The sequence below is a fragment of the Anomaloglossus baeobatrachus genome, chromosome 10 (assembly GCF_048569485.1).
Source record: "Anomaloglossus baeobatrachus isolate aAnoBae1 chromosome 10, aAnoBae1.hap1, whole genome shotgun sequence".
Classification (NCBI taxonomy): Eukaryota; Metazoa; Chordata; class Amphibia; order Anura; family Aromobatidae; genus Anomaloglossus; species Anomaloglossus baeobatrachus.
Window position 1 is genome coordinate 41,354,670 of NC_134362.1, and position 23,919 is coordinate 41,378,588.

At 44.8% G+C, this 23,919-nt stretch overlaps 1 protein-coding gene across 1 annotated transcript; it reads right to left on the reverse strand.

Annotated features, from left to right (window-relative positions):
- LOC142254915 (spexin prohormone 2-like) lies at positions 1–23,564 on the reverse strand. The gene is made up of 6 exons (XM_075326270.1): positions 23,425–23,564; positions 23,265–23,339; positions 23,074–23,131; positions 15,996–16,073; positions 15,694–15,790; positions 1–540 (listed from the first exon to the last, which is right to left on the reverse strand). The coding sequence occupies exons 1-5, from the start codon at positions 23,443–23,445 to the stop codon at positions 15,699–15,701; spliced, it is 324 nt and encodes a 107-aa protein (XP_075182385.1). The 5' UTR covers positions 23,446–23,564; the 3' UTR covers positions 1–540; positions 15,694–15,698.
- Between the last annotated feature and the right edge of the window lie 355 nt (positions 23,565–23,919).

Below are 23,919 nucleotides of genomic sequence, written 5' to 3' on the forward strand. Positions count from 1 at the left end.
CATTCATTCTTGATTACAATTGCACAAAAGCTATTACAATTTCTAACTTTTCAGGAAATACAGACTGTAACAAAATATTTCACCCAACCATTGAAGTGTATAAGAAGAGAAATGGCCTATAAAAGCAAGGTTTGCCCTAAAAGAGAACTCAATCGAATATGTTCCTGCTAAAGATTTCATAGGCAGCAATGACTCTTGAGCTTAGTGAAGGAAAACTAAATGGAAAAATATGCTTAATTTTTTTGCTCAGAGAGCAATTGTCTGAGATTTTGGCAATATCATGTATATTGTTGGCTTTACATACATGTGTCTGAATCCTCTTTATATGGAAAATATGTCTTTACTATGATGAATGACACATGATTCTCAGCCAGTTTTGTATTATTATTTTTAGTTATGTTGCAGAAAGACGTTTTGGATTACAATGTACTGTCTTTTACAAGTAGAATTACTATAGTTTCTAGTGTGGTGAGGCCCAAAGGTTTAGCGGATGAAAAACTTCTAGTATTCTTATTTTTCACAGAAAATATCTTCTGTAACCTAGAAAAAAAAGGAAACAATTATAGTTTATAGTCGTAGTATTTTCTAATCTATTGGAAACGCACCTGCCGAAAAAAACGCTGCTGTCATTTCTATCTCTTCTCTTAGTCTCACAGTGCTGCTGTTTGCTTTATCTCCTCTCTGGCTCTCAGAGTGCTGCTGTTACCTCTATCTCCTCTCTGGCTCTCAGAGTGCTGCTGTTACCTCTATCTCCTCTCTGGCTCTTACAGTGCTGCTGTTACCTCTATCTCCTCTCTGGCTCTTACAGTGCTGCTGTTACCTCTATCTCCTCTCTGGTTCTCAGAGTGCTGCTGTTACCTCTATCTCCTCTCTGGCTCTTACAGTGCTGCTGTTACCTCTATCTCCTCTCTGGCTCTCAGAGTGCTGCTGTCACTTTCATCTCCTCTATGGCTCTCATAGTGCTAATGTCGTCAGTATCTCCACTCTGGCTCTCACAGTGTTGGTGTCGCCTTCATTCCTTGTCTGGCTCTTACAGTGCTGCTATAGCCTTCATCTCCTCTCTGGCTCTCACTGTGCTGCTGTCACCTCTATCTCCTCTCTGGCTCTCACTGTGCTACTGTTGCCTCTATCTCCTCTCTGGCTCTCAAAGTGCTGCTGTTACCCATATCTCTCTCTCTGGCTCTCAGAGTGCTGCTGTCACTTTCATCTCCTCTATGGCTCTCACAGTGCTGCAATCACCTCTATCTCTTCTCTGGCTCTCACAGTGCCGCTGTCGCCTCCATCTCCTCTATGGCTCTTAGAATTCTACTGTCGTCTCTGTCTCTTCTCTGGCATTAACCCCTTTACCCCTGGCCACTAAAACACCGTAATGACCGGGCCATTTTTTGCAATTCTAACTAGTGTCACTTTGACAGGTTATAACTCTGGAACGCTTCAACGGATCCTGGCGATTCTGAGATTGTTTTTTCGTGACATATTGTACTTCATGTCAGTGGTAAATTTAGGCCGATATTTTTTGCGTTTATTTGTGAAAATTTAGGAAATTGTGCGAAAATTTTGAAAATTTCGCAATTTTCAAACTTTGAAAATTTATGCCCATAAATCTGAGAGATATGTCACACAAAATAGTTACGAAATAACATTTCCCACTTGTCTACTTTACATCAGCACAATTTTCGAAACAAATTTTTTTTTCGTTAGGAAGTTAGAAGGGGTCAAAGTTCATCAGCAATTTCTAATTTTTCCAACAAAATTTACAAAATAATTTTTTTAGGGACCACATCACATTTGAAGTGACTTTGAGAGGCCGAGGTGACAGAAAATACCCAAAAGTGACCCCATTCTAAAAACTGCACCCCTCACACTGCTCAAAACCACATCCAAGAAGTTTATTAACCCTTTAGGTGCTTCACAGGAACCAAAGCAATGTGGAAGGAAAAAATGAAAATTTTACTTTTTAACACAAAAATGTTACTTTAGCCATAAAATTTTCATTTTTACAAGGGAGAAAAGAGAAAGTGCACCCTACAATTTATTTTGCATTTTCTCCTGAGTACGCTGATACCCCATATGGGTTAAAAATCAATTGTTTGGGTGCACGGCAGAGGTTGAAAGGCAAGGAGCGCCATTTGAATTTTTGATCGCAAAATTAGCTGCACTCATTAGCGGGCGCCATGTCGGGTTTGAAGACCCCCTGAGGTGCCTAAACAATGGAGCTCCCCCACAAGTGACCCCATTTTGGAAACTAGAGCCCTCAAATAATTTTTCTAGATGTTTGGTGAGCACTTTGAACACCTGGGGGCTTCACAGAAGTTTATAACGTTGAGCCGTGAAAAGAAAAAAAATTTTTTTTACCACAAAACTGTTGCTTCAACTAGGTAGCTTTTTTTTCACAAGGGTATCGGGAAAAAATGCAACATAATATGTATTGTCCATTTTCTCCTGAGTACGCAGATACCTCATATGTGGTGGAAATCAAATGTTTGGGCACACGGCAGAGCTCGAAAGGGAAGGAGCGCAATTTGAATTTTTAAACGCAAAATTAGCTGCACTCATTAGCGGACGCCATGTCAGGTTTGAAGACCCCCTGAGGTGCCTAAACAATGGAGCTCCCCCACAAGTGACCCCATTTTGGAAACTAGAGCCCTCAAATAATTTTTCTAGATGTTTGGTGAGCACTTTGAACACCTGGGGGCTTCACAGAAGTTTATAACGTTGAGCCGTGAAAAGAAAAAAAAAAATTTTACCACAAAACTGTTGCTTCAACTAAGTAGCTTTTTTTTCACAAGGGTATCGGGAAAAAATGCAAAATAATATGTATTGTCCATTTTCTCCTGAGTACGCAGATACCTCATATGTGGTGGAAATCAAATGTTTGGGCACACGGCAGAGCTCGAAAGGGAAGGAGCGCAATTTGAATTTTTAAACGCAAAATTAGCTGCACTCATTAGCGGACGCCATGTCAGGTTTGAAGACCCCCTGAGGTGCCTAAACAATGGAGCTCCCCCACAAGTGACCCCATTTTGGAAACTAGAGCCCTCAAATAATTTTTCTAGATGTTTGGTGAGCACTTTGAACACCTGGGGGCTTCACAAAAGTTTATAAAGTTGAGCTGTGAAAATATTTTTTTTTTTTTTTACCACAAAACTGTTGCTTTAACTAAGTAGCTTTTTTTTCCACAAGGGTATCAGGAAAAAATACACCATGAAATTTATAGTGCATTTTTTCCTGAGTGCGACGATACCTCATATGTGGTGGAAAGTAATTGTTTGGGCGCATGGCGGGGCTCAGAAGAGAAGGAGCACCATTTGACAGCAACATTTGTTTGAATCATTAGCGGATACCATGTCACGTTTGGAGACCCCCTGAGGTGCCTAAACAGTGGAGCTCCCCCAAAAGTGACCCCATTTTGGAAACTAGACCCCTCAAGGAGTTTATCTAGATGTTTGGTGAGCCCCAAGGGGCTCCACAGAAGTCGATAATGTTGAGCCATGAATACAATTTTCTTTTGTTTTACCACAGAACTGTTACTTGAACCAGGTAGCTTTTTTTTCACAAGGGTATCAGGAAAAAATGCACCATAAAACGTATTGTGCAATTTCTCCTGAGTACGCAGATACCTCACATGTGGTGGAAAGTAATTGTTGGGCGCATGGCGTGGCTCAGAAGAGAAGGGCACCATTTGACAGCAAAATTGGTTGGAATCATTAGCGGACGCCATGTCACGTTTTTAGACCCCCCCTATGGTGCCTAAACAGTGGAGCTCCCCCACAAATTACCCCATTTTGGAACTAGACCCCTCAAGGAATTTATCTAGATGTTTAGTGAGCCCCTTGTACCCCCAGGGGCTCCACTGAAAGTTGATCACGTTGAACCGTGAAAATTATTTATTTTTTTTTAAATTTTTGCAGCAACAAGATAGCTTTTTTTTTTTCTTTTTACACAGGTATCAGGAAAAAATGCACCATAAAACGTATTGTGCAATTTTTCCCGAGTACGCAGATACCTCATATGTGGTGGAAAGTAATTGTTTGGGCGCATGGCGGGGCTCAGAAGACAAGGAACGCCATTTGACTTTTCAAACGCACAGACGCAGTGCACTGATCGGCCGCTGCAGGACGCACGGTCGGATGAGATACAAAAAGCGCTGGGGATACGGAAAAAAAAAAAGTCACGCCAAAAATTGAGCAGGGATGCTGATCCGCGCTCAGCGGGACGCACGGACAGATGCGATACTTTTTTTTCCGTATCCCCGACGCTTTTTGTATCGCATCAGTCCGTGCGTCCTGCCGAGCGCTGATCAGGGATGCACATAACGGATTGGCATCCCTGCTCAATTTTTGGCGTGACTTTTTTTTCCGTATCCCCGATGCTTTTTGTCACGCCAAAAATTGAGCAGGGATGCCGATCCGTTATGTGCATCCCTGATCAGCGCTCGGTGGGACGCACGGACTGATGCGATACAAAAAGCGTCGGGGATACGGGAAAAAAAAAGTCCCGCCGAAAACTGACCACGGATGCAGATACGTTATCTGCATCCCTGATCAGCGCTCGGCGGGACGCACGGACGCACGAGGTGTAAAAATGGACAGGGGATAGAGGAAAAAAAAGAAAAAAAAAAAAGTTATACTCACAGTACCCAGAGGATTAGCAGGAGGAACAGCTTTACAGCAGCAGCAGGCAGGAAGTTGGACAGCTCAGCAGAAGACCCAGGAAGAAGGACCCAGCGATGGAGGCAGATGTGATCGGCCGGTGAAGACAGGTAAGAGGATGTCGGGAGGACAGCAGAGGTCAGGGGGACAGCAGAGGGGGGGGGGGGGGACAGCAGAGGGGGAGTGGGAGAGCAGAGGGGGAGGGGGAGAGCAGAGGAGGAGGGAGATACCGGAGGAGCTGCAGAATAGAGATCACGTGGGAGGTCGGCAGATTGGGATGTCGGGGGGCAGATCGGGATGTCGGGGGGCAGATCGCAGGGGGGCACGGGCAGGGGCCATTATGGGAGCGCGCAGGAGCAATCGCAAGAGCGCGCAGGGGCTGCAAGGAGAGCAGAGGAGGAGGGAGATACCGGAGTAGCTGCAGAATAGAGATGGCGGGGGGCAGATCGGGATGTTGGGGGGCAGATCGGGATGTCGGGGGGGCAGATCGCAGGGGGGCACGGGCAGGGGCCATTACGGGAGCGCGCAGGAGCAATCGCAAGAGCGCGCAGGGGCTGCAAGGAGGAGGAGGGAGATACCGGAGGAGCTGCAGAATAGAGATGGCGGGGGGCAGATCGGGATGTCGGAGGGCAGATCGGGATGTCGGGGTGGCAGATCGCAGGGGGGCACGGGCAGGGGCCATTACGGGAGCGCGCAGGAGCAATCACAAGAGCGCGCAGGGGCTGCAAGGAGAGCAGAGGAGGAGGGAGATACTGGAGGAGCTGCAGAATAGAGATGGCGGGGGGCAGATCGGGATGTCAGGGGGGCAGATCGGGATGTCGGGGGGGGGCAGATCGCAGGGGGCACGAGCAGGGGCCATTACGGAAGCGCGCAGGAGCAATCGCAAGAGCGCGCAGGGGCTGCAAGGTGAGCACAATACTCACCGCTCCTGCTCCTGCTCCGTGACAGCAGCGGCAGCGGCAGCAGCAGCGGTGGCGTGGTACCACTAGTACCAGCCAGTGCTGCACGCTGGAGACATGTTGGGGGAGGGTCCCCAGACCAGCACAGGCCTGGGGAGGGCGGCCACCGGCAGATCAGACCGCCCCACTGCACACTGATTGGAGCGATTGCGCGTCATAGCACGATCGCTCCAATCAGTGCTGCAGGGGCTGGGGGCGGCATGTTTGAGATCCACCTATGATCTGCTGTGCCTGCTACAGCACATCATAGCCGGATCTCACAGTATCGCACTAATTCCGGCATTATTTTTACCGAAATCAGTGCGAAAGATGTGGTTGGCGGTTCAGATTTGAACAGCCAATCACATCGATCGTCGATGGGGGGTGGCGATGCCACCCCCCCTGGGGTGAAGCAAAGGTCCCCTGCTGTAAGAAACAGCAGGGGACATCATTTGAAAGCCGTTGCTATGGCCACGGCAATCAAATGAACTTTAGGCTGTAAAATTACGTCCCTGGTCGTTAAGTCACATTAAAATAGGACGTAATTTTACTGCCCGCGGTCGTGAAGGGGTTAAGAGTGCTGCTGTGTTTAAATTCCAAATTTCCCCTCTCACAGTTCATGTAATAGTACAGAGAGTAAGATTTTATTTTTAGGGCTGACATCTCATTGGTCACTGCAGTAGATATTTAAATTGCAGCATGTATAATCCTGGCAGATTGCTTTGTATCCTCCCACTGAAAAGTGTGGATGATTGATATCTGCTAAACAATGTAGGGGCTTTTTGCATGAAAAATATCACTGGTGTGCTCTACCAGGAGACAGGACAGATGGATATATTGATATTTTGCTGAAACATTCAAGATAGGTAAAAAATTGCAAACATTTGCAGAAGAACAGACATATAAAAAAAATGTGTTGTTTTTTTTTTTTTTTTTTTTTTTTAAATCTATAACAGTGATATGAAATCTTGATTAATGTCAGGCCAAGTTTGACCTGGCCATTAAGAATCTCCAATAAAGGGTTTAAAAAAAAAAAAAAAGACATCACACAGAGAAAAATACTTTATTAGAAATAAATACACAGACACAGTAGGGACTCCATGTTTATTACTCCCTCTCACCCCTCCACGATGGAGAGATTTCTGTACTGACCATGCCAGGAGAGAGCGAGGGAAAAGAGAGAGAGAGAGCGAGGGGGGAGGAGGAAAAGAGAGCTAGGGGGAGGAGAAAAAGAGAGCGAGGGGGGGGAGGAAAAGCGAGCGAGGGGGGGGAGGAAAAGAGAGCGAGGGGGGGGAGGAAAAGAGAGCGGGGGGGGGAAAGAGCGAAAAGAGCGAGGGGGGAGGAAAAGAGAGCGAGGGAGGGAGGAAAAGAGAGCGAGGGAGGGAGGAAAAGAGAGCGGGGGGAAGGAAAAGAGAGCGAGGGGGGAGAAAAAGAGAGAGAGGGGGGAGGAAAAGAGAGCGAGGGAAAAGAGAGCGAGGGAAAAGAGAGCGGGGGAAGAGAGCGAGGGAAAAGAGCGAGGGAAAAGAGAGCGAGGGAAAAGAGAGAGAGAGTGAGGGAAAAGAGAGAGAGCGAGGGTAAAGAGACAGAGAGTGAGGGAAAAGAGAGAGAGAGCGAGGGAAAAGAGAGGGGAGAGGAGAGAGGGATAAGAGGGGGGCAGAGAAGAGGGGGAAGAGGGGAGGGGGAGAAGAGTGGGGGGAGAGAAGAGAGTGGGGAAAGAAGAGGGGGGGTTAGAGGTGCTCTGTCATTAACTGTCTCCACTCTGTGACTTCTGGTGCAGGTGACAGAGTGCAGACAGTTGGTCCCATGCAGCAGGACAGGTCGCAGAGCACAGCGGTGACCTGCCTGTCAGTGTCTTGCTGCGTCCTGCAGTGCTGCTGGGAGGAGCAGATGATCACACTGCCCGACACCGGCCACTCTCCTGACATCGCAGTAGAGCGGGCGGGTGGAGAGTGTGATCACATACGTGCAGGGGGGGATTTCAGCTGAAGAACCCCCCCCCGCTGTACTGCACACTGGCGCCCCGTGCCTCACCATCTGCAGGACGCCGGCTCCACACTGACGTCCTCCGGCTCCTCCCCTCGATACTGGGCTGTGATGTGCGGTAGTCACCGCCCACAGCCCTGTCACTCAATCTGAGTGGTGCCAGCCTCCTCTGACGTACCCGACAAGTTTGAGAGCCCGGAATTGCCGGGACGTCAGAGGATACTGGCGGCCACAGCTCCAGGGGGTCATGTGACAGGCACTGAGCGTGCAGGATAGCGCCGCTCAGTGCCAGAAATGGAAACAGAAGCCAATGGAGAAAACGCCTAGAATGGTAAGTAGAACTCATACAGAAAAAAAAAATGAGTGAACCACCCCTTTAAGTTTGTAAACTAAAATTAATAAGTAAATGCTCTATGCAATTTTTAAGTCTAATTCACTTGCTGGCTGCACACTCCATTTACCTAATTGTAGGACAGAATAGGGGGAGCCTTGAATTACTAGAGTTATTTACATTCTTTTTGCTGGCAAATGTGCAGCTATAATCTTTGTAAAACCAAATTACAGCAACATCAGCACTGATTCAATCATGTAGTCTCCTACTCTCCGCAGTGTGACAATAGCATGATATTAGGAGCGTACTTTGCTAATGAGAAGAAAAGAAGAGCCTTGTAACACTGACTGCAGATGAAGATCTAAGGGGTACTTTGCACGCTGCGACATCGATAGCACCCGCCCCCGTCGCAAGTGCGATATCTTGTGATAGCTGCCGTAGCGAACATTATTCACACGCACTTACCTGCCCTGCGACGTCGCTCTGGCAGGTGACCCGCCTCCTTCCTAAGGGGGCAGGTCGTGCGGCGTCACAGCGACGTCACATGGCAGGCGGCCAATAGAAGCGGAGGGGCGGAAATGAGCGTGACGTAAACATCCCGCCCACCTCCTTCCTTACGCATAGCCGGTGGACGCAGGTAAGGAGATGTTCCTCGTTCCTGCGGCTTCACACACAGCGATGTGTACTGCCGCAGGAACGAGGAACAACATCGTATCTCCTATTGGTGCGACATTATGGAAATTTCCGACACAACACAGATCACCGATTTTCGACCCTTTTGCGATCGTTTATCGGTGCATCTAGGCTTTACACGTTGCGATGTCGTTACCGGCGCCGGGTGTGCGTCACTTTCGATTTGACCCCGACGATATCACAGTAGCGATGTCGCAACGTGCAAAGTACCCCTAAGAGCTGTGTACATTTTTTTTGTTCTTTTTTTACTGCTACAAATTAAAGAGTTTTGTCAGGGTCAAAAAAAGCCTTACAAAAACCAGAGCTACAGCAAAAGATAACCACAGGGTATATATAAGCAGAAAGACCTCAAAAGAAAAACCCTGTTAAAAATGAACTTTTAATAATTAAGTTAAAAGGCCCAAAGAGGACACACATTTAAATTAAAATTTGAACAAGGTACCATAATAGGTCAGGGGGCAATGACAGTCAATGAAAATATTGTTACTACTCAAAGACATATAATGACATATAATAACGTGCTAGGTAGGAAAACAATGAGTAACAATGAGTAACCAATTCCAATCAGTAGGTATTTAACACTAGAAGTCCCAGAGAGGGGTCATTTAACATTTCTACCTTTTGGAACCCAGAGACGGGTCGAATGACCTGAAGGATTTTAGCTAACATCCTATAATCACCGTCTTTTGTTCTGTGATTAAGGCCATTACTGTCGCACCACAGGAGGTTGTTGTTTTCCATTGAGTTTAGCCATTTAGTTTCTAGTTAGTTCTATTCAGTTTATCATCAGTCATTTGACCCTCTTTCGAGACTTCAGGGGGGAGCTCGAAATTTCTGGGACTTCTAGTGTTAAAGGGAAAATGACCCTAATGAGCCCTGAAAATCTCTACCTAGCAATGGAGGGTGTGACACCATAAAGGCCCCGTTACACGCAGCGATATCGCTAGCGTGCTTTCTTGCCCCCGTCGGTTTGCGTCACGGCAAATCGCTGCCCGTGGCGTACAACATCGCTGGGACCCGTCACATGGACTTACCTGCTGAGCGACGTCGCTGTTGCCGGCGAACCGCCTCCTTTCTAAGGGGGCAGTTCGTGCGGCATCACAGTGGCGTCACTAAGCGGCCGCCCAATAGAAGCGAAGGGGCGGAGATGAGCAGGCCGAACATCCCGCCCACCTCCTCCTTCCGCATTGCCAGCGGCTGTAGGTAAGCTGTAGTTCGTCGTTCCCGAGGTGTCACACAGCGATGTGTGCTGCCTCGGGAATGACGAATAACCTGCGTCCTGAACCAGCAATGATTTTTTGAAAAGGAACAACGTGTCAACGATTGACAATTTGGTGAGTATTTTCCATCGTTAACGGTCGTTCATTGGTATCACACACAACAACGTCGCTAACGAGGCCGGATGTGCGTCACGAATTCCGTGACCCCAGCGACATCTCGTTAGCGATATCGTTGCGTGTAACGGGGCCTTAACTGTTTTGGGCGCCCCCATTCACCGTCGGGAAGCCCTAGGCCTGTTGTATCATCCTCATTTCCAGATCTTGGCACACAGCTGTCTTCTTTCTGGAGTCTCCGGATTTGGGACTCCTGAATATCGATTGTTTCTGTCCCCTGATGGAACCTGGTACACTGGAAACTAGGGAGTAACGCATCGGGACGCTTTGGATATGAAATTTCAGATAAGTAATCTTTATTACCTCTGGTAATAGGTGTGTCAGTTTGGACAGGGTCACTGTAGGGTTGGCCTAGGGCTTCCCGACCGTGAATGGGGGCGCCCAAAACAGTTATGGTGTCACACCCTTCATTGCTAGGTAGGAATTTGTACGGCTCATTAGGGTCATTTTCCCTTTAAATACCTACTGATTGTAATTGGTTACTCACTGTTTTCCTACCTAGCACGTTATTATATGTCATTATATGTCTTCGAGTATTAACAATATTTTCATTGACTGTCATTGCCCCCTGACCTATTATGGTACCTTGTTCAAATTTTAATTTAAGTGTGTGACCTCTTTGGGCCTTTTAACTTAATTATTAAAAGTTATAACAGGGTTTTTCTTTTGAGGTCTTTCAAAAAAGCCATAACATTTTCTGTAAAGGTTACAAAATAAAATAAATAGATTGTTACATTACCCCTATTGGGTAATACGCAATAATTTGGATGAGAAAATGCTACATTTACAGATGAAAAATAAAGGTAATATTGTCTATTTTCTGAAGAGATTATGCAAGCAGACAAAATAAGTTCAGAACAGTCTAAAATAGTTAAAAAAAAAAAAAAAAAAACATACTCAAGTTAAAATCTTTTACTGATCTTGATTCTTTCCGGGTCTCCCCATTGGTCTCCACTGTGTGCTCCAGCAATGACATCCCATATCCAGACACGTGACCGCTTGTGTCAATGACTGGCCGTGGACTGTGATTGGATGCAGCCGTGACTTCTGGGTCAGAGACGTCATTGCTAGAGCACCAATTGAAGACAGGTGGGGTAGCTTGGAAGTGTTAGGAGATCGTTAAGGTGAATTTATTTATTTATTTATTCTAATTTTAAGCATTTGTGAACTGTTTTCAAAATAATACTACCTGGCTTGATAACACCTTTAAAGGGAACCTGTCACCAGATTTGGTGACTATAAGCTTTGGCCACCACCACTGGGCTCTTATATACTGCATTCTAACATGCTGTATATAAGAGCCCAGGCCACTGTGTAGAACGTAAAAATGACTTTATAATACTCACCCAAACGGTCGGTGGGGTGCAGACTGGTCAGATGGGTGTCTCCGTTCTCCGGGTGCGGTGCCTCCTCTTTCTGCCATCTTTGTCCTCCTTCTTCTGAAGCCTGGGTGTATGACGCGTCCTACATAATCCACACTGGCCGGCATTGAGGTCCTGCGCAGGAGCACTTTGATCTGCACTGAGCAGGGCAGCTCAAAGTATTCTAGTGCGCCTGACACTCCCTGACAGAAGTTCTGTTGCTTATCCATGTTATGTAAATAAAAGCTTATAACATGACTTTAAATTCATCCATTGGTTTTATAAATTACTCTTTTGAAAGCTGAAACCCTCCCAAATTTGGTTTAGGTTATGAAAATAAAGTTGCTGCAAAGCTGAAATATTGATCATTTAATGAACACAGAAAGGTCAGATTTTGGCAAGAAAGCCAATAGAGCTTAAAGTGTCAACTCTCCCTTTCTATTGGCTCTCATGCGTGGGGCTCCTCTTCTGACTGTCTGGTTATCTGAGGGTTCCCCGGTTTTCGTAGGTATAGCTAGGGCGGTAATCAGAAGAAGGCTGGGTGCAGGCAGATGGGGCTAGACCCCCCGAAGATTGGCTGGTAGGGGCATTGGTGTGGCTCTCGGCTAACCCCCTTTCCAGTTGGGGATGGTTGGCTTCCGAACCTCAGGTGTACAATTGACAAGATAGATATCAACGATTTGTGCTGCCTTGGCTGCCTCCTATGGCTCCGAGTCCATCATGATCTGTCGCACCTCCGTAGGACAAAGATGCAGAAATTGGTCCTTCACGATCAGGTCCTTCAATTGCTCAAAAGTGGTAAGCGCTAGTCCTTGGACCCAATGCTCCAAGCTGATTTTATGTCTGTCCACCATGTCACCATAGCTGTCGTTAGGGGCACTTTGGAGGGTCCATAATCTTTTGCGGTACACCTCTGGAGTCAACTGGTATTTCCATACTAGAGCCTGTTTGATGACCTCATAGTCTCCATCTTATTTTCTAGGGAGAGCAGTCAACACCTACAGAGCTTTGCCTAGTAGCCCTGGGGTTAAGTATTGGACCGACTGATCATTGAGCAACTGCTAGTGTCTGGAAGTTTTTTCAGATCCCCTCAGAAATATTTCCAAAGTCCCTGTTCTTTTCCATGATTGGAAAATTATCTGGTCAGGTTTTAAGTGTGTTGACGTTACTGGACTCACAGTTCAGTGAGTAGATTGCTCATTGTGCAGTCGGATTAACTCCATCTAGTGCTCTCTTTTTGCTTCACGCTCAGCAGCTTCTTGTTTGGCTTGTGGTGCCACTCGCTCGGCCTAGGTCTGTTGCTCGGCTTGGGCCTACCGCTATGCAAACTCATGCTCTGCTTTGCGTTCTTTTAGCACCAGCTGCAGGCGTGTTTGAGTGTCACATTCTCCCATTTGCTACAGAGTGAGTGGCATGCAAGTGTTCATTCCACTCTAGGAGCTGTGGTTGCTGCCAGCCTCCTCTGAGTCTGACATTTCTGCTGACAATTCTGAAACCAGATCCATTGCTAGGTTTCCTGGTGCTCCACTGCTCCCAGGTCTGGCATCATCCTCCTCCAAAACACAGAGCAACATCTCTTTGGTTTTGTTGGAGCCATCGAGACCTCGCTCTTCACGCATATGGAGGATCAGTACCACTTTTTCGTGTCTCCTATAAGCAGTTGCCATCTTAGCAGTTCTAGCACCCACGGGGTGGGGGTTCAATACTTGTCGCCAGGCCTAGTGATTTCGGGTCTGGAGATATCACGTGGTGGCCCTTGTGCCCGGTCTCGTGGCCCCGAGGTGTACAATAAAGGGGCTCTTGACTTGTTGTCTCTCGTTCCATATGCAGGTGCCGCGGGTCCGCAGTGGAGCCGGACTCAGATCACGGCTCTGGACCCTATGTAGCACTGTGCTTCGGGAACTGTGGTGGCCAGAGGGACATGCAATCCCCATGTCCGGCAGATTCTGGTTACCGAACCTGAAGTATGGTTCACCCTATGGCTCTGCACCCTGAACTGTGCTGGTCCCAAGGGAGCAATGAAGCTCTCCCCTTGGCAACCGTCTTGACTCCTGTGTCCCACCAGAGCCACCGGTAAGACCGTCTGCTCCTTTCCTCTTCTGCTGGAGAACTCCTAACTGTTGTGTTGGCTCCTGACTCCCCCTAGTGGCTGCTCCTCCCCAAGGTCCCTGTCACTAGTGGGTGGCTGCCCCCAATGTTTGGTGACTGCCTTAAAACTTGACCCTAGCTCGAACCCCAGTGATCCCCTTAAGTGAGGTGCAGTACGCTGTAGCGACTGAAGCCTCAGAGGCACCACACAGTCACTCGTCAAAAGATGGAATAGAAAACCAAAAAAGGGTGGAGGCTTGTAACTGCTACAGTAATGTCTCAGGTGTAATTAAACACTTTGATCCTCAATACTCTGCACAGAATCCTCGCAGAGACCATGCAAGTTTTTAGTAACAGGAATGATTGCTCACACCAGATCATTAATGCTCTTTGATATCTCACCGCTGCCACCAATTGCCATGAACAGCACTCTGCTACCCCTATCGTCAGAACAATTACGCAGTTGACTGACGATTTATGGACGAGGCGATGGCTGTTTCCACTACTAGGCTGATTATTGGGGAACTCACAGTGAGCTTATTGTATATATACAAATTATTTCATAGCATGGAACATACTGTTTATATACCTCAGTAATGGTCACTGTGAAACCCCACAACATCTCAATTTCTGTTTTTTTTTATCAAAGTTACTTCCAAATACCTCCCCATGAAGGGCTGATGTGGGGTTGTTTGTGGGATGTGCTCAGACCTTCAGAATTTTATGACATTCCCCAATGTACAACATATCTTTGCCCCTGGAGGTCCCAGGTGGTAGATATTGTTGTCATGTATCTTATTACTATTTTATCCTTATATAGAGAAGAAAGCTGATATGTGTAGCATATCTGTTCGACCAATATCACTTTGGGGCTGAAGCACTGATTACAAAATTATCTAAAAATATGCATTTTCTTCACCTCATAATAGCGATGCTGAAAATCTTTCTCCCTAAAGCTGGGGTCACACTAAACGACAGCGACAAGGACGTCGCTGTTACGTCACCATTTTCTGTGACGTAGCAGCGACCTTGTAAGTCGCTGTTATGATCGCTGCTTAGCTGTCAAACACAGCAGCCGAAGCAGCGATCATAACGACACGCGTCGCTGTGCTGCAACATGTGCAGAGAGCAGGGAGCCGTGCACACTGAGCGCTGGCTCCCCGCTCTCCTAGCTACAGTACACATCGGGTTAATTACACGATGTGTACTGCAGCTACATGTGCAGAGAGCAGGGAGCCGCGCACACTGCTTCGCGCTGGCTCCTTGCTCTCCTAGCTACAGTACACATCGGGTTAATTACACGATGTGTACTGCAGCTACATGTGCAGAGAGCAGGGAGCCGCGCACACTGCTTCGCACTGGCTCCTTGCTCTCCTAGCTACAGTACACATCGGGTTAATTACACGATGTGTACTGCAGCCACATGTGCAGAGAGCCAGAGCCGGCGCTGGCAGCGTGAGAGCGGCGGAGGCTGGTAACGAAGGTAAATATCAGGTAACCACCTTGGTTACCCGATGTTTACCTTGGTTACAGCTTACCCCAGGTGCTGGCTCCTGCTCCCTGCTCGCTTCATTTCGTCGCTCTCTTGCTGTCACACACAGCGATCTATGCGTCACAGCGGGAGAGCGACGACCAAAAAATGAAGCTGGACATTCAGCAACGAGCGGCGACCTCACAGCAGGGGCCAGCTCGTTGCTGGATGTCACACACAGCGACAGCGACGGGACGTCGCTGCAACGTCACAGAAAATGGTGACGTAGCAGCGACGTTGTTGTCGTTGTCGCTGTGTGTGACACCACCTTTAAATATCGGATCCATGCAAAGCCCTAGTATTCATATCTAAACAAATGTCTAGAAAAGGTGCTTTGATGAGAGGAAGTTTATGCCTGGGAAAGTAGTTCTCCTCCTCTGCGTAAACGAATCTCAGCCTTGCTGTCTGTTTCCCAAGCATTCTTTTGTTGTAAGTACCTGTCCACACTAGGAGGTCTTACTTCAATGGACCTTGAAGTGTCAGGTCTTCCCGAGTTATAATTAATCCCATTTGTTCGACGTGAGGGATTAATATGTCCTCTCTTTAGAGACCTAAGAGATGTCTAATGGATTTTATCATTTCTCTATGACAATAATAATTATAACAATTGCTTTGCTTTAATATGATACAGACAGCAGTGATATATGTGTGTATGTAATAAGTGTTTAGCCTCACAGCTCAGAAAACATATTGCCATCTTCTATTGTAAACAATCGTTATACCTCATCTATGAAGCCCACTGGGTTTTCTTTCTTTTGAAGCCTAAATTCCATAGAAGCCTTGTGTACTTATTTTCAGTTCCAAAAACAAAAAGGTATCCTGTAAAAATAAATGGACATTATTTAATGGTTCCAGTGTCAGTTTCATAATCAACCTCTTCCTAACATGTGATGTAAATGTACTTTAAATGTCGACGGGGAGAAAAAAAACGCAAGCACTAAAATTGTATTTTTTATGGATCTACCTTCCTTTCTCATTAGCAGTGAATTAAAATGTATCCTTGATGGTATTACCCTTTACTTACTTTTAAGAATTGCATTCCAAGTATCCAGATTCAGCTTCTGATATTCCTCTTCATAGTCTGACACAAATCTTCTCCCATCTGTAATGGAACGTTGGAAATTGAGATATTTGTATATTTGTGGCTTAAAGGGGTATTCACATTTTTCTTAGTGTTTATTGTATATCCACAAGATAAACGCTATGCTATTAATATCTTTAAATGAAAGCATAAGAAGCAGGGGTGTGCCATGTGTGAAATCGGGGAGGTAAAACTGAGAAATAAAGACTCAAGGGAGCTGATCACCTGGTAAGGTTATGGGAATTGCAAGCACTACATTACAATGGGCTTAAAGAGGCCAAACCAACAGGATTTTCATATATAAACTAAAGCCAGTGCTATACTGGGGGTATCAGGCTGATTCTATACATACCTTTTAGTTGTGAGATCGGATGTATACTTTCTGAAATATAGGCAAGTAAAGTTTGTGAAATGCACTGTTATTTGATGAGAGGTGCATCGAAATATCTAATAGGCGAGTTGGGTTTTCCTAGTTATTCCCACCTGTGTCTGTCCTTCCTCCCCCTGTCTCTGCTATTTATGCTAATTACAGTATCTTTTCACTTAGATGGCAACAGAGACAGGGGAAGGAAGGAGAGACATGGGTAAGAATAACTAGGAAAACCCAACCCACCTATTAGATATTCCATTGTACCTCTCATCAAATAGCAGTGCATTTCACAAACTTTACTTGCCTATATTTCAGAAAGTATACATCCGATCTCACAACTAAAGGTATGTATAGAATCAGCATGATAGTGCCAGTATTGCACTGCCTTTAGTTCACATATGAAAATCCTGGTGGTTGGTTCCCTTTAAGGAATGTTAGGACATGGCTGCTGCTGCTCCACTGTGTGTACCTGATGAAGACTTTAGAACAGTGGTTCCCAAACTCCAGTCCTCACGACCCCCAACAGGTCATGTTTTTCATGTTTTCAGGATTTCCTTAATATAGCACAGGTGATGCTTTGATAATGATTCCATCATCTGTTCAATAGTGAGGAAATCCTGAAAACATGACTTGTTGGGGGCCATGAGGACTGTAGTTTTGGAAACACTGCTTTAGAACAATGCAAAATACGTATTCAAAATTCCCCTCTTTCCAATCTCCTGCTACTATGGACCCGGCTGTGACCGCAAACACGCATTTTCCATTTTTTCTCTATGAATAACTTTAAGGCACTCACCTAGCAACAGAATGAATGAGGACCAATGACCCTACTGTGTAAGTATCTTGTCCGCGAACCTACCATACAGGTCAATGTAAGGGAGCTAGCATTCTCCATTAAAATCTGTTTCTCCATCTCTCTTATGAACTGCATAAACATCCAAGAATGGGCAAAAAAAAGTCACCACACCCCTGTTCTCCTGATAGGTGAATGTTCCAAAGGAGGAATCCAAACTTGTCACCGAGTGAATTTTCCATAAATTCATCAGACGAGAACAAGCTAGTAGTAAGAATTAGAGACACATCTGGCTCGATCTGAATGCAATTTTGTGCCGTGTTTGTCTCCAAAAACATCCAAGGAAACAGTAGTGTTGTTTGTTACCCTCTGCCAGTAGACACATATGATTACATTTCCAGCGCACAAGATATGGCTATCCTGTACCTATCAACTCTCATGGTGAAAGGATAGACCTTCTAGATTCCTGAAAAATAAGGCAAAATATACCGGGTACCAAAACCTTCTGTAAATCAACATTTCTGAAATGTGTCCCAGGATGCTCCACCTGATGACAGAGCCTTGGTTCAAGAGGCATGGAGGGGATGTGGAAGAGGTTCAATCAGAAAAGAAAATGTAGCTGTAGGGAAATATTTTTCAACAACCCGCCTAGAGTATCTCATCAATGGGAAGTGCGTCTCTAAAAGTTGGAAAGTATGGTATGACCTATCCTGGAATGATTATAGGTTGTAACACCCATATCGACGTCCTCGAGCTGTCCTGCCCCCCTCCCCAGGTGGGGACGTTGGTTCTCTCACCTGCCCGGCTGTCCTGCTGTAACTGCCTTGTACCCAGTCCCTGCACAGGTTTCCTGTTTCTTCCCAAAGCGTGTGCATATGGCCACAACCCCTTTCTTAAAGGGCCAGTGCTCCTCCACCCGGAAGTGCCTCTCAGGTGAGCTGAGAGGTTTCTGTCATTTAAGGCACTTTCCCCATAAAGGAGGTGCCTGGGCAAGAAGTTAATTATGGTGCTGGTTCCCAGGTCCTCAGTGCTGTGGCTGCTGCTGATATTGTGTTTCTTTCTGCTGCTGATTTGTACCTTTGTTGCAGTGTACTCCTTATCTACTGCTGCTGCTCTAGCAGAGACTGTAATGTATCCGTATCGCCAGCTGCCGGGGTATTGCAGATCCCCTGGAGCTGCCCTCTGCCGGCTGCTTACCAGCATGTGAAAACTCAGCGGCCGGTCCAGTTTGCTCCCCCAGACAAGTGAGCGGTACTTTGGTCCAGTGGACCAACTAATACAGTGCTCGCCCTGTGCGCATAACATAGGTCAGTGGGAAGGGATAGCTGTGGGAATACTAGATGTCTAATTGTCAGGAGCCAGAACCTACTTTAAGCCACAAAATGATGCAAGTCAGAAGTTACGTCACAAGCTCTCAATGTAAGGACGGCTTTGCATGTTGCAACATCGCACGTGCGATGTCGGTGGGGTCAAATCGAAAGTTATGCATATCCGGCGTCACTTTCGACATCGTAGTGTGTAAATCCTAGATGATATGATTAACGAGCACAAAAGCGTCATTATCGTATCATCGGTGTAGGCTCCGACTTTTTCATTATGCTGCCGCGACAGGTACGATGTTGGTCCTCATTCCTGCGGCAGCACACATCGCTGTGTATGAAGCCGCAGGAGCGAGGAACATCACCTTACCTGCCGCCGGCGGCTATACGGAAGGAAGAAGGTGGGTGGGATGTTTACATCCTGCTCATCTCCGCCCCTCAGCTTTGATTGGCCGCCTGCCGTGTGACGTCGCTGTGACGTTGTACGACCCGCCCCCTTAGGAAGGAGGCGGGACGCCGGCCACAGCGACGTCGCAGGCCAGGTAAGTGCATGTGAAGCTGGCGTAGCGATAATGTTCGCTACGCCAGGAATCACAAGATATCGCTGCTGCGACGGGGGCGAGGACTATCGCGTGCGACATCGCAGCATCGGCTTGCGATGTCGCATTGTGCAAAGCCCGCCTTAAGGTCCAGTCACACTAAACAACTTACCAGCGATGCCAACAACGATAGGGATCGCTGGTAAGTTGCTAGGAGGTTGCTGGTGAGATGTCACACTGCGACGCTCCAGCGATCCCACCAGCAACCTGACCTGGCAGGGATCGCTGGAGCGTCGCTACACGAGTTGCTGGTGAGCTCACCAGCAACCAGTGACCAGCCCCCAGCGCCGCGTGGAAGATGCTGCGCTTGGTAACTAAGGTAAATATCGGGTAACCAACCCGATATTTACCTTGGTTACCAGCGCACGCAGCTACACGTGCAGAGAGCAGGGAGCAGCGCACACTGAGCGCTGGCTCCCTGCTCTCCTAGTTACAGCACACATCGGGTTAATTACCCGATGTGTACTGCAGCTAAATGTGCACAGAGCAGGGAGCAGCGCACAATGCTTAGCGCTGGCTCCCTGTTCTCCTAGCTACAGCACACATCGGGTTAATTAACCCGATGTGTCCTGCAGCTACATGTGCACAGAGCAGGAGCCGGCACTGACAGTGAGAGCGGCGGAGGCTGGTAACAAAGGTAAATATCGGGTAACCAAGGACAGGGCTTCTTGGTTACCCGATGTTTACTGTGGTTACCAGCCTCCGCAGAAGCCGGCTCCTGCTGCCTGCACATTTAGTTGTTGCTGTCTCGCTGTCACACACAGCGATCTGTGCTTCACAGCGGGACAGCAACAACTAAAAAATGGCCCAGGACATTCAGCAACAACCAACGACCTCACAGCAGGGGCCAGGTTGTTGCTGGATGTCACACACAGCAACATCGCTAGCAACGTCACAAAAGTTGTTCGTTAGCAGTGATGTTGCTAGCGATGTTGCTTAGTGTGACGGGGCCTTTAGTCTATGAGAGCCAGAATGAGGCCAAAACAAGACTCTCATAGACTTACATTGACTTGTGACCTCCGGCTCCATGAAACACTGGAGCTGCCAACAGGTCACAAATCACAGAACACCAACCTGAGCGATGCTGGAAAAAGATGAAGATGCCGCAGGTGAGTATGAGACAGAGGGCTTACATTTAAAGTGCCACTCGAGTGGTGAAATTCAAAAAACATGCTGGAGTGGTGCTTTAAATGGTTTATTCATCCATGTCAGATTTTTTTTTTATTATACACAGTTTCTTGAAAAAATATTCACACCCTGTGAACTTTGCTAAATTTTTTTCAAACTACACCCACAAATGTAAATGTATTTTTTGGGGGGTTTTATGTGATATACCAACACAAAGTAGCAAGTATTTGGGAAGTGTTAAGGAAATGATACATGGCTTTCTAAATATTTCGAAAATATAAGTCTGAAAATTGTGACATGTAATTGTATTCGGATTTAGGTCAGGACTTTGACTGAGCCATTTAAACACAAGCAATATTATTTGATCTAAAACATTCAATTGTAAGTCTAGCAGAATGCTTAGAGTCATTGTCGCTGTCCTGCTAGAGGGTGAACCTACCCCCAGTCTCAAGTCTCTAACAGGTTTTCCTCCAGGATTTCCCTGTATTTAGGGGTGGTGTTTTCAAGGTGATGTGCAGTGTTAGTTTTCTACCATACATAGCTTCTTGCATTTAGCCAAAAAAACTTACTTTGGTCTCCTTTAAACAGAGCACCTTCTTCCACATACCAAGTATGGGAAAAAGCAAAGCTAGCTTGTGGAAGAAGATACTCTGGTCAGATGAGACCAAATTAGAACTTGTTAAGCTAAATATAAAACACTATGAGACAGAAAAGTAACCCTGCACATTACTTTAAAAACACCATCCCCACAGTCACACATGGTGGAGGCAGCATCCTGCTGTGGGGAGTCTTTTTTTCAGTCGGGGCAGGGAAGCTGGTTGGAGTTGATTGAAGTGTGGATGGAGCTAAATACAGGGCAATCCTGAAGGAAAAACTGTTAGAAGACTTGAGATTGCAGCATAAGTTCACCTTTCAGCAGGGCAACGACCCTAAACATCCTGCAGAGCTACAATGGATGAGTGTGAATGGCTCAGTTACAGTCCAGACCTAAATCCCAATAAGAAACAATGACAAGACTTGAGAATTGCTGTTTACAGACGTCTCCATCCAATTTCACTGAGTGAGAGCTCGTGTGCAAAGAAGAATGGGCAAAAATTTCAGCCTCTTAGATGTGCAAAGCTGGAAGAGACATCCCCCAAAAGACTGGCAGCAGTAATTCCAGAGATAGGTGGTCCTACAAAGTATTGACTCGGGGAAGCCCAATACAAATGCAAATCACATTTTTCAGCTTATTTTAAAATATTTAGAAAGCCATGTATCATTTCCTCCACACTTCACAAATACATAAAATACCAATGTGGAAAAATTTGCATTGTAGGAATACTTTTGAAGGCACTGTACAGTGGGATATAGAGTCAGTCATATGAGGCTTGCTCCCTGGTCACATTTTTTTTTAATATAGAGCTGATTTGTTGTTTTCGTACACATCCATCTATCTGTCTGACCGCCCGTATGTCTATCTTTCTTTATAGTTTAATACAGCAATTTCTTTTTTTATGTAATATTTTCCCTTAAATGTATTTCTCTCATTATTTATCTGTTCCATATCTATCTATCCCTCTATCTATCTATCTATCTATCTATCTATCTATCTATCTATCTATCTATCTATCTATCTATCTATCTATCTATCTATTCTTCTTTCTTTCTATCTATTCTACCTATCTATCTACGCTATTTATCTATGTGTCTATATATCTTTCTATCTATCTATCTATTTATCTTTCTATCTATTCTTAGATAGATAGATATAAGAATAGATAGAAAGATAAATAGATAGATAGATAGATATAAAGATAGATAGATAGATAGATAAATAGATAGATATATCTATCTATCTATTTATCTATCTATCTTTATATTTATTTATCTATGTATCTATATACCTTTCTATCTATTCTTTCTTTCTATGTATCTATTCTTCTATTTATCTATCTTTCTATCTATTCTTATATCTATCTATCTTTCTATCTATATTTCTATCTATTTATCTATATATCTATCTATCTATTCTTCTTTCTATTTATTATATCTATCTACCTATCTATCTATTTATCTATCTATATATCTTTATATTTCTTTATTTCTTTATCTATTTATTTATCTATGTATCTATATACCTTTCTATCTATTCTTTCTTTCTATCTATCTATTCTTCTATTTATCTATCTTTCTATCTATTCTTATATTTATCTTTCTATTATTGTATCTATCTATCTATCTATATTTCTATCTATTTATCTATATATCTTTCTATCTATTCTTTTTATTTATTCTTATATCTATCTACCTATCTATTTATCTATGTATCTATGTATCTTTATATTTCTTTCTTTCTTTATTTATTTATCTATGTATCTATATACCTTTCTATCTATTCTTTCTATCTATCTATCTATCTATCTATCTATCTATCTATCTATTTATCTATCTATTCTTTCTATCTATCTATCTATTTATCTATCTATCTATCTTTCTATTATTGCATCTATCTATCTATCTATCTATCTATCTATCTATCTATCTATCTATCTATATTTCTATCTATTTATCTATATATCTTTCTATCTATTCTTCTTTCTATCTATTCTTATATCTATCTTTCTATTATTCTATCTATTCTTTCTATCTATTTTTTTCTTCTATCTCTTTATCTATCTTTCTATCTGTCTATTCTTCTATCTATTCTTTCTTTCTATCTAGCTATATATTCTTTCTTTATTTCTATTTTCTATTCAAACTAAAAAAAAGATATATTTTTCAAAAATCCGAACAATCAAAAGTTTATGATTTAGGGTAATGTATAACTTACGTCTGCCTTTGAGATACAACATTGACTGAGGCCCCCAATTTCTTGCCATCAGCTTATTCTGTAAATAATAGCAAAATCCAAATCTGAATTACTCAAACTAAAGAAGAAAAAAACTAACTAGAAATGTATAAGGCACCAAGTTTACCATAACACTGAGTGTACACAATGGTCAGTCACCATATCGGTGTTACCTTAGGAATAGACATCGATTCAGATAGAATAAACACAAAGACTGCACAGGTAAAGAACAGCACAGCTTTCCTGGTCTAAGAAGAAAAAAAATAAAATAAAATATTTTATGAAACACTGTATCTGTTCTAAAGCTGTATAAGTATAAAAGAGTTTCCTTACCATTATAGACGCTTCTCTCATGGGCTAAGCCAATGTGAGAGATGTTCCCTCATCAGAAACCAGTCAGACGCCTGGATGTCTTGCTAATGAGTGTAAGTCATGCGGACCCTTGATAGGCTATGATCAGCGTCTTCTAGTCATGTACTTTTCATTCACCTATTTGTTGAATGACAACACTGCATAGTATGAGGGAATTAGATGCATTCATCTCCCAGTAATGATCAAAAGAGCCAGATCTGTGTCAGGCTCTTTTATTTCAGTACTTAATAACAGTGAGGTCCTATGAATGAATCTGGATCCCAAAAAGGCATAATAACAGCAGACAATGGGCAGCTGGATACACACAATAAGATGTAACTGCTACTGTGCCTGGTCTCAATTTCTGGGGAATTATATAACCTGTAACACTTATACAGGCTTATAGGAAGATTTATTGGTGACAAGACTAAAGGCCCCGTCACACGCTACGATATATCCGGCGGGGTCACAGAATTC

What these genes read in the sequence shown, in the direction of transcription:
- LOC142254915 (XM_075326270.1), bottom strand. Translation starts at nt 23,445, where the DNA reads ATGAGAGAAGCGTCTATAATG. An exon ending in TGAGAGAAGCGTCTATAATG is followed by an intron (nt 23,340 to 23,424) that starts GTAAGGAAACTC and finishes TTTTCTTCTTAG; the next exon opens with ACCAGGAAAGCTGTGCTGTT. An exon ending in AATCGATGTCTATTCCTAAG is followed by an intron (nt 23,132 to 23,264) that starts GTAACACCGATA and finishes TATTATTTACAG; the next exon opens with AATAAGCTGATGGCAAGAAA.